At 35.7% G+C, this 11892-nt stretch overlaps 1 protein-coding gene across 1 annotated transcript in view; it reads left to right on the plus strand.

The window, feature by feature from the left end:
• The window catches only part of RpL23 (ribosomal protein L23), a 28222-nt gene extending 19607 nt beyond the window's left edge, over positions 1-8615 (plus strand). Inside the window, exon 5 of the mRNA XM_081736241.1 lies at positions 8491-8615. Within this exon, the coding sequence (XP_081592367.1) occupies positions 8491-8573 (83 nt within the window). The 3' untranslated portion in view covers positions 8574-8615. The remainder of the gene's footprint in view (positions 1-8490) is intronic.
• Positions 8616-11892: the final 3277 nt, after the last annotated feature.

Consider the following 11892-nt stretch of genomic DNA (forward strand, 5'->3'; position numbering starts at 1 on the left):
ACTTACACTTTCCGAGAAATGGCTTCTTTAATCTCCCGAAATCGGAACTTCTTTGGTCAATATCTTGGGAACGGAAACTCAGAGAGATGATATTGGCGTTGATCAATACCTAAGATGATGGTGGACATTTTGGTACCAAATAGTGACCGGTGGTCATTGACTAACTCACACAATTTTCCAGATTAAATCTTAAATCACACAATTTTCCAGACAGAATTTTAAGATGTTCATGAGCAAGGAATCAAATCTCTTAGATCTTAGTTGTTTAAGAGTACAAAGGGCTAGTACCTACTTGCGTTGCTCTTGTCAATTTACTTTATAAAGTATGAAATACGATATTTTGACTGAAAAAGTAGTATGCTATTAATTATACAACCTTTCGTCAAACAGTGTTAGAAAAAAAGACTGAAAACTAACATTGATGTTCAAATATTCAATCGTGTCTTGCACCCACCCCCACCCCCCACTCCCACTGTTAACGTCCAATCGCCGCCACTGTATGTATGTAATAGAGACTAGTAAATGCAGTGTAACTATCAAAGCAAATTATCACTAAATATCAATCACTGACTCTTAGAATTATTAAGTTTACACGATATAAGTATTTGCTGCTTTTTAGTACATTTTATATGAGCTGGATTAAATATAGAAGAAATATATATTGTGGAACCTAGTATGAAATTTTGCTTTTTGTATGTCAGATTTTGGCCTTATATCTAATATACCCTATTACAATGTTGAGCATTACATTATTCTGAAAATTCCTGATAATGTGTAAGAAATGTGTCCAAAAGTATCGGTATCGGGCTTTTCAATATTGGTATCGGGTATCGGTAAAAAAGTGGTATCGGTACATTCCTACTTACTAGTTGCAAGGTACGTTTTGCGACCTTGCTTGTATAATTTATAAATATTAAAGGTAAAATTAAATATTACTTAATTTAATAATTATGTTTATTTATAAGGTAGATATCCAGGCTCGGAGTACATTAATTCACTGGTATGTATGTATATATATATATATTAATGGTGTATAGGAATATTTACTTAATTTATGGTGTATACTTTTGTATATATATTAGAGAATTATTCCCCATACTTAAGATTTAATCATATTCTTTTTTACAGCTTTAGCTAGCTTCTAACGTTGATTTTTTTTCATGCTAGTCTTTTGCCTTTTAGAAGCCTGTTTAGGAGGCTAGCAGAGAATCCTATTGTATTCTGTCTCCCTTGCTTTGTACTTTCCATTAGAGTAGTTGGCGCTAAAAATTTTCAAAGGAAATTTTTTTTAGCAGGCCAAAACATATATAAAGGTAGTCTCCCCCATCTTTCGTTGCTGTGCGTTGTAGGAGTCCTTGAGTATAGGATCTCGGTGAGTCAGTCTGCTGCACTATTAGTGAATGTGCAGTTTGGAGAGAATCCCCTCTAGTTAGTTACTGTATGTAGTCAGATTAGAGATTCTGCTACATTACAGATGTCCGCTGAAACAGTTGGGCTTTGGCCGTAAGATTAAACCATGTTAGGGAATTAGGAACTAAGTTTGTTTTTTAGAAGTTTGATCCTACGCCTATAACAGAGGCTACTTGAGTCATTTATTGGTTGATTAGAATGGAAATATGTAAGCTTCCGATGGGGTCTATGTCGGAGGTGAATGACGCTCAAATAGACTTAGGAATTGGTTCCGTCCTAGTGGTGGAGAAACTTTTTATTTGAATCGGAATGCGTTTGGGTTCGATCCCCTGTGTATTTATTTATTAGCACAATAGGTGCTGTGAATGATTAGAAATTTTCTCACTGCAACTTCCATGCAGAAAAGTATGAGAGCGAGTGTTGACCTAATTCCTCATTCCTTGAGTGCAAGGAAATTTACTCAGAGCCGTGGAGTGAAGGCTGACAACCTATCCCAAAGACTAACCTATCCTGCAAATATATTTTAGATAGATTCCTTATGGTAGACTTAATTCGGAATTTTAGATTCAAGGTTAGGCCAGACTATGTCCTGTGAGTCAAGGTCCAGTCTTTGAATTGTAAGGAGTGCGGGCCAGTGTTAAGTGATTACTGTAACCCGTATTTCCACAGGTCCCTTCTTAATTAGAGAGATTTTGAATAATTAATTAATTTAGGAGTTAGCTTGAATTCTTCCTTTCTCCTTTAGTTATTGGGGAGAGGCAAGCAGGAGATTTGGATGCATATAGGGACGGAGTGGCGTCCTGAGATTATAGCCATTATCCCACCTCCTAAATTAGAATATTTATTTGTAATAAATAATTAATCTCCATACTAAATTCCTGGAATTTCTCATTTAATTTCTTTGGTATGAACCAATCCTAGACATAACGAGCGGGTGTTTCTTTTTTGATCCATTGTTATATATTCATAGAGCAGGTGGTAGTTAATGCGAATTGTTTTTGTAATTTCAAAGTTTTATTTTATTTGGAAGAAAATATAATAGTATAATTCTTGAGGAAAGTGGAGGTTATTCAATTACTACTTCTCAAGTGAGGGCTGAGCCAAATATCAAATAATTTTACGTGTGTGATAGAGCGATCGCCAACAGCGCGATAATTTATTTTTTCTCCCACAGTCAAATGCCTTTTTTCCAATTGTAGTTAGTCTTACTGCTGTATCCAGATATATTTAGATACCTGCAAAATACTTTTTTTTTTTTTAATAGCTTCCGGCTGTCTTCGACGGCTACGATAGCTTAAATATCACCAAGAGCACTGATCTTGTGGAAGTGTCGTCTCATTTCTTGTAGTACTGATGGCATGGTCCCTTTATCGTACCCTAACTCACTCAGTTAAACTGGATGCATCAGACGTTACGCCAACTCCCTATAGCAGAACATGCCGCGATCTGCGATGTGATCGCAGAAAATTTGCCGTGCCTGTGCAGTAAAATTGCCAGAGGCAATAAAATATAGCCAACAGAAAAGAGTAAAAACATGTCTGCTATGTGTAGAAGTCATAAATGCACGGACGACTAGTATAAATATAATTTGATTTTTTTTTTTTTTTTTTTTTTAACGTCGCGTAAAGCGTATGTTTAACAATCACAAATGATTCTTCTGCAGAAAATTTTTTCAAAGTCCTGTAGAAAATTTTTGAAGAATTCGTGCAGAAAATATTTGTCTTACAAAAGCTCATCGCAGAAAGACAGAGTTCTGTCATCGGGCGGCAACTGAACACTGCCCATCTTGGCATACATTTGACGACTGGTGCATTCCATACTAGTCGTATTCCCAGCTTGTGCGTTGAAGCGCACGAGCAATCTTTAGCTCGATGAAGTCATGGACTGATGCTCTACTATCTAAAATCAATGCCTCACGGTCCTTCCTCTTTTGCAGTGGTAGTTGGAGAGTGCTACAGGCAGACTCAAGGCTACTAGAGCCTTTCCATCTCAACTGTGCGCCTGCTGGCGCTACTGTCGGTATGTGATTTCCTGAACTTCCCTCGAAAGAGGAGGGATAAGTTGCTGCGACCGACATCTTTCAATTGTTAAATGCGGAAGCGTTGCCACAATGAATTATTTCACGCGCTTCGCTGTGGTCTGTCTTATTAGCCTATCTACGTAACCTATGATCTTCACTCGTCAAAATCAAACGACTGAATGACAAATTGGCAACACAGCTGAGGTCATTCACTTCTTTTCCCTAACCAAAGGGTGGGGTTTCCTCCGTCAGAGGGTGGCGGGGTTGGGCCGAAGTATAGTTCGCATAGTTCCCGAGGGCACAGGTAGAATAGTCTGGCTGTAGGCCTTTTGGAATTCGGTTATTCTGGATGACCGTTGTCAGTTTGGTTTTCTGCTTACGCTTCATGGAAGATACTTTCCAGCTATTTCTTTCCATCTGGCTTAGTAGCCCTCACGAATTTCGACCAGAGTTTCGCGCTCTTACAGCAGTTTTAAGACTTTACTGTCTTTACCGATAGTCCCAAAGATGCTGATTTTTTATTATTATTATTTTTTATTTTGCCATTTTTTCTATATTCCGTGCTGAACTAGTTTAATTTTACAAACTTTGTCTTTGCATGCCATATACGCAGGGTCTTAACTGTTGCTACTATTAAGAGTGCTCTGAGTAGCCTCCTTGATGTGCAAAGTAAACTCCATTTTGTCCTATTATCCCATAGATTATTAACACACGGATTTAAGCTACAATTCTGCTGAGTTCTGATCCACGTTAACGTAACTGCTAATGTAGAGGTAGACAATGCAACAAAAGTTGCTGCCCATGAAGTAAGTGTGTTTCATCTCCTCATACCCAGCACGAATCTGCGGTCACAGCGCTATCAGCTCGAATTGGACCTGGCTATCAACAACAAATCACATGTTCTCAAACCTGCACTTGAAGGTGTCTGGACCACCAGCTCAAGTCTCGATAGGAGAAACGAATTCTAACTCGACTTCGCATTGGACATTCACACTTAATACAAGGATTTCTACTTCATAGCGAAGACCCACTATCATGTGTGGCTTGTGGGGCTAGACAAAGCATTAAACATCTGCTTGTGAATTGGCGTAATCATTGTTAGCTTCGAGCTGACTTTGTCCTACAAGCACTTACCAACACTGCTTGGAAATGACCATCGAATGACGCCTCAAGTTTTTGTTTCTTCGTTACCGTCATGTCCTGTCCGCATTGTGATTGTCCGAGTGCTTATACTTAATTCTTGTTTCCTTCTGTGTTACATCCCCTGTCTAGTCACTGAACGCATTTTTCGTTTCCATCTTATTTATTCTTTCATGCCAGATCTTTTTGAATTTTAGATATTGACGGATGCAAAAAGCTTTTGCAGTAAAACACATCCACTTTCAATCTCTTTACACTTTCGGGAGCTTCCCTGCTGTCTTTGTAGTTTTCAGATACTAAACGACGTAACTTAGAAAGTGATCAAAATCAATTGTAATCATCATAAAGATGTATCACTGATTCTGCTTAGGTGTATCCACTGATCATTTCCACTTCTTACTTTCTGATCTGCAAAAGCTTTGGATCGGTGTATTTCTTCTCACTTTGTCGATCGGCTGGCATACCGATGTTTCTCAATTTTGTTAACTTTTTAGGAGAGAAAGAAATCAATTTTTCTGTGCGTTGTCGGAGTATCATACAAGTAACTTTCACAAGGAATAATTTTGTCATTTGGAATTGAGATTCGTGATTTTATCAGTTAAAGCTAATAAAGACGGCATAAAAATAGGCCTAAGTCAGTTTTGTATAAAAGTGAGATACATCGTTGTGTCAATCTACCGACGACTTATTAACAACCTAAAGACACTGTTATGCAAAGAACTGCGAAGGATGGTTGAAGATTGTAACAGTATGTCTCGTTTTTAGAATTTTGAATAGAGTTTGAAATATTACTTCACTCTGAGGGCTAGGTATGGCCGAGCAAAAGGGTGGAGTATTTTCCACTTGCTGTTATAAGATTTATTGGTTGAAGCGATCGTAGCGAAGCTTCTACCATTGAATTTAAACAACATTGTGAATCTATTCGTTTGGCTGCAGTTTGTACCACAATAACTTTTAATGTAAAAATATGTTTAGAGTTGCAATTCATCAAGAGTAAGACAGTAAAATCCACCCTATATTGCGCATTTTCATATATGTACATACAAAAGTTTTTAAGTTTATATCACGTAAAAAAATGTTGATTTTGACGATAAAATCTTATGTATTATTAGGGTATCCCAATCGTCTCCATTGATTGTGATTTTTTTTTTTTTTTTTTTTTTTACTTGAGCGTATGGAATACTTGCAATAATTTATTATTATTATTAATAATAATAATAATAATTGGACATTACAGACTAATAGGCCATTTATAATTCCAAGTACAGTACACAAACAATAAAACAATCATACATACGATAATATTAAGTAGAGAAAAATCGCATTGTTGGCAACTAATAGTGATACGTAGTAAAATATATATAATAATTATACGTTCTTATATAAGATACTCTCACACAATTTGTATCTTATCAATCAAGAGCTCTTCCATCAACCGATGAATGCTTATAATTCTAAACGTTCAAAAGTTGCTACATCAAACACGACTGCAAATTCTGATTATTTTAGGAAAAACTTGTGTTTTGGCGTTACTGATCTCAGCCCCTATGTACATTCATGTCCAAAATGATTGTCGCATATCTATAACTGTCTTCTTGTAAGAATATAATTTGATAATGATTTTGCAGGGTGCTTTTAATACTGATACTATGTGTATAATCGGGAAATGTCTATTTGTGGCAAATTTCATAGGAAAAGAATAATATATACGAAAATTAGAGTGAGTAAAACAAAATGTTGCTAAATGGACAAGAAAGTTTTATTTTTCGTTTTATTGTTCTTATGTACTGCTCTTTTGACATGAGATTTGCCATATATATATGTCTTTCCCGATTATACACATACTAACATTATAAGAAATTCCGGGCGAATTCGTTATCAAATTATATTCCTACAATAAAAAATATTGCTGCTGTTAAAATTAGCTGTTAGCTGCCAGAAATGTAACACGTATTGCTTGGTTTCAATATATGATTTATCCACCTTTTTTCTTCACATAATCTTGTACATTCTACGCCGATATTTCAGTTGATAAATAACTATTAAGAATTAAAGGTCATCTGTCCTATGAACAAGTTCCTTTGACCAGAAACTGATTTTAATGAATGTAATTTTTAAAAACTGAAGAACTTAATTCAGTGAATTACGTTTTTATAAGCAATGAAGGGTAGAAATACGCACTGACCTCCCAAATATGGATTATATGCGCTACAAAACTCAGCTGTTTCAGTTGTAAAACCATATGCAACTAATATCTATTATCAGAGCATATCGATACCATATCAAGAAAGAAAATATGCAAAAATTCGAAGCTTAAACACATGTCGCATTCTGTCAATTCTGTCATAATATCCGTGATGTGATCGGGTTTACGGTCAGTATGTTCAAGACATAGAAGGAAGCCAGCAATGATAGCGCAGGGGGGGGGGGGGGCATCCATTACAGGTAATATGGTAATTGTAATGAAAAAAAGTAAAGAAATTAAAAAACACAGGCACCAAAGCTTTTAATGCAAGGGGCTTTCGGTGATTTTGCTTCCTTGGCATCCTTTGAGTAAATACTCTGATACCTGAGGTCACACAGAAAAGTTGCAACATGATGGTCAAGTCACACCTTCATGACGACTAATATTATGTTCAGGTTCATAGTACGTACGTACGTACATCACTTCATGCTTAATTTCAGAAGAAGAAAAAAGTAGCAATTTAATATGAATTGAAAGTTGAATTAAAACTCTCATAATTATATATTGTCCCTTTATCTGTTACTAATGTTCCTTTCTCTTTATAATACGTTAAATTTACAACCTACGGAATTGAGAATACATTGTTCAACGGAATTCTTTTTAATCATTCCAAGACGACTATAATTTTAAATACTCATAGTTTACTGCCATTCGTTATCCATGCTCTGCAGCCCTCCTACGACTATACTTCAGTGTATCAAATACCATCGCCCCGATATGTTTAACATGACAGATTTATACATAGGCAAGTTATTGTCTATGAAAGGGCTTTGGTTACATGCAGTAATAATAAGTACCTTACGTTCGTAGTGATTTTTCTTTTAATCGACAAATATGTTGAACTTGGCGTTGAATCTGTTAGTATTCTCATGTTTTAAGATGAATAGTTGTTAATTAGGTTATATTCAAGTGTGACAGATTCAGAACGAGTGAGTTTTGTTCAGTTTATATCTGAATACTTAAGATTAACCGATCTCACAGAGGAACTTCGAGGAATGAGATATTAACCCTAGAAATCCCATGTTGTTTTAGGTTTTAGGTCTTCTCCGAGATTTGGGGGGGGGGGGAGAGAATCGAACCCACTCAGTAATATTTTTATATAATTAAAGGTAGTTATTTTAAATTTTCTTAGCCCATAAGAGTACATGTGCTCTCGTACATAAAGCAGACAAGATTTATTTCTCTATAGTAAGCTACAGTATTCTTCCTGAGTTAGTATAATTCATAAAAAGGACTCAGCTGCCACCAATAGTACAAAACTGTTGGCCTGGTTAGCCAGTATGATTAAATACATACTTTACTTACTAAATTGCCTAAGTAACTGCAACTAAAAAAGAATTTACTATTAACATTTTGTTGGAATTTTTAAACAAAAAAATCATCTTGTGGGTTCGAGGAGCTCCCGCCACCCTCTGGGGATTCCTACAGTTAAAATTAAAGTTCAGTTCTCTAAAACCATCATACCTGGTGAAGACTTCAGCAACCATGAGGAGTATAAAATCCATCGGAACAGGAAAAATTACTATGCACTTACTTAAGATCTGTATTTTTTTATTTATTTATTTATTTATTTATTTATTAAAGAAAAGTGTTTATTATGTAGTTATATACATATACATGTGCGTACAAGCAATGTGAAAAGTTCTAACTTTTTGGTTCTGTTCTATTTTTTCAGGTTCTGCAATAACGGGTCCTGTAGCGAAAGAATGTGCAGATTTGTGGCCCAGAATTGCGTCAAATGCGAGTAGCATTGCCTAAAACCTGTAAATGATATGATAAATAAACAAAATTAAAAGCGTACGATGTTTTTTTATTCATTTCTGAAGTTACTATTGAGTGTATGTATTATATGAGAAAGGGGGAGAATAAAATGTTCCGAGTTCCTTGTAACAGATAAGACGAATTAAATCATTAGATAATACGCTTCATGATAGTAAATTCTTGTATCTGGTTTGCATATTCAGTGTTGTAACCATGGTAAGTTACACATCCTTGCAAACTTAGTTCAATTTAATGTTTTACGTAAGTTATAAGGGAAAATTTGGCTTGCATGAAATTGCTCCTTTTGTGCTTGCAGAAAGCGTAACATCGAAGTATTAGTCACAGTCTCATCTTCAGTCACATTTGCCTAAACAAAATGCGGTTTTGAACAGAGAACAAATTTTCTACAAAGGCAACGTAAGAAATAGAGCGCTTGCGGATTTGTAGCTCATGTGTTCAACCGTGGCTGCTAATATTTCTTTTCCTTCTCTGCATCGAGAATTAGAAGGCTTGTTAATCGAACCCGGGGCTGGAAACTTATTAGCAATTTTCTTTTGTGTAATTTCAATATAATAAAACTAAGAACATGAGAATTATGAGTACGAGTTTCGTTTCAGTGTAAAACTACGGTAAACTTCTAAACTATAGCAATTCAGTACCGAAATTGGTAGTAGTACTTGCTTGCAACAGAGGGACAAGATCAAAGTCATTACTTACTTACTCTTACTGTTTTGGCTCTATGGAGATGAATATACCGTAAGGAGTAGTAAATTTCTACCGTCTCGAATGCGGGTGAAAATATCTTTCTTCAGACATTGCCTCGATTCCAAAAGCTAGTTGTCGCCACCAACTACCATGTTCTATGGCGACAAACTGGAAATGAATAATTTTTACTAATTTTGGTTTAAATAGGTTAGCAAATGGGACCTTGAACCGATTAAATAAAAGCAAGCTCGATATCGTACCAATTTTCCTCTGATACACGATAGACAGACGAACAAAGCATTCTATAAGAATTATGCTTAGTTTGGAAGACTTTCCGTTTATTCTTACATCTTCCTCAACACTAATTCTAACTTGCATTTTAAAAAGAGACTAAGGTCAGAGAAGGACCAATATTATGCACGAATAAGAAATTCGTTATGGAATACAAGGGTAGATAGGTTATTTATTTGATACGTATCATATGACGTCCATCAGTAAATGGCAAATATTTCTTTTACATTGATGAGTACCTGGTTTCTATTTTTAATAGCTAATTTTTGGTAATTACTATCGGCTGTGGCAAAATAAGAAGGATATTTGCCAGGTACGCATCATCGATTTAGAAATATATATTCTGTGATCAAATCAGTATTTCCTCTGCACGGTGGCTTAGTGGTAGAGCACTCATCTCTAGTGTGAGAGGTTCCTGATAGATTTCTGTAAGGTGAATGTGGTGGACGACATCCGTGTTTCCTCCTCCCACATTATTATTTGCTTCCATTAATCATCCGTCTCCTTTACCCTGCAAAGGATACTTGTGGACGTAAAACCAGAATTTTCATTTCAGTCTTTCCTCTGTATGTGAGTAACATTAATTCTTAAATATTTGAGTTGACAAGTATGTTTGTCAATCGGTGTCGATCATGAAGGTAAGGTGAGATTGTTCTGAAGGTTTTTAGAGAGAAGTGGATAACTAAAACTGCACTGTACGAATGATCTAATTTCCGGTTCTCAGTGGGGCATATGCGAAATTGTCTTGCCGCACAGTGTTATTTTCTACAAGAATATTGAAATAGAAACAAACATGAAGGTCCTTGTTCCCTGTATTTGATTAGAGGGAAATAGAAGTGCAAATTCAAAATGATTAACGTATGCCGCTTTTTTTTTTTTTTTGTTTTGTTTTTTTTTTTTTTTTTTTTTTTTTTTTTTTTTTTTTTTTTTTTTTTTGTAAGGACAGGCGAAAGGAAACCTTGCCAAACACTAAAATATTATGGCATTACTTAGTAGAGAAATATCAGATTCACAGTGCAGGAGTAAGTAATATTTATGGTAACATTTAGGGATGCTTTATCGCTCGTTTGTTGACTTTTTCAAAAAAAAAAAAAATACTACTAAAATTTCTCTACATAGTGATGCTGTAGTACTGAAATAGTATTGTTGGTGAGTTTTCTTTTGTCCAAGAACTAAATACAGTGAAACCTCTCTAAAGCGGACAGCCGTGGGGAATCAAAAATTGTCCGCTATAGAGAGGTGTCCGCCTTACAGAGGTTTCAATATTTTCTTCCGTAAATTACTAAACAAGGTAATATGCAATTAGAAAAAATGTTTTTGCATGCATCACGCATTTATGAATATTACCAAAATGATACTGTACCTGCATTATCTTGCGTCATCCAATTCCCTATGTTCGAGGCAGAACATGGGAATAAGATGTTATAGTTCTCTGCACTTTACACTTATAGCTACTTATAAGTTTTCGGTTTGTTGCTTTAATTTGTGAGTTAATTGCAGTCCAGTAATGACTTTTTTTTAAAGACAATATGCGTACCCGTGGTCAAAAATACAAAACTTGTCTTCTGTTTGGTTAGAGATTCCAGCGGGACAGTAGAATGATGTGTCATCCCAAACAGATGGCAACTGTCAATCACTTTTGTTTCTGAAACACGTTGGGTGGGAGTGAAATGCAAGCAAAGGACATAAGGGTGTTGTGAAACAGAGATCCTTCCTCAGGGTTGCTGAACAGACAGTTGAGGAGGCAAAATGTTGTCACACCCTCATGTTCTTCCTTGGTGACATAGTATGAATTACTAAAAGTGTATTTTTACTGTACTTTTCAACTTGTTTTTAGAATAAGTGTCCGTAATAGGAGGTAAATAATACCTATAAAAGACAAGAAAGACTGTCCGTGTCCGTACTACAGTGTCCGCTTTAGAGGTGTTTGCCAATATGTTTTTTCCTATTACAATGTTTGGGGATTACAAAATATGTCCGTTACGGGAGGTGTCCGCTTTTTAGAGGTGTCCGTTAGTAGAGGTTTCACTGTATTCAAATAAACTACGACTCAGATAATTAACAGAGAATAAAAGACTGTCGAAAACATTTTAATTAGTGTACTCTGTGGTATTTACTTGTTTAAATTTCTTGGTGTAATTCTAATACGATGTGATTACTGCAGTATTTTGAAGAAAGTGATAATGGAAACTGGCCTAACCAGAGCAGTACTCGGAATATTTGGCAGGACTTTGAAATGGAGTAAAAATTCTCAGGGAGGATAACTGTCTATCGCAACTCCTCTCTTTTAACCTTATGTAGAGTCGTTCTGACGCGTGAT

Source organism: Thermobia domestica, chromosome 13, assembly GCF_964235325.1.
Source record: "Thermobia domestica chromosome 13, izTheDome1.hap1.1, whole genome shotgun sequence".
NCBI classification, from domain to species: domain Eukaryota; kingdom Metazoa; phylum Arthropoda; class Insecta; order Zygentoma; family Lepismatidae; genus Thermobia; species Thermobia domestica.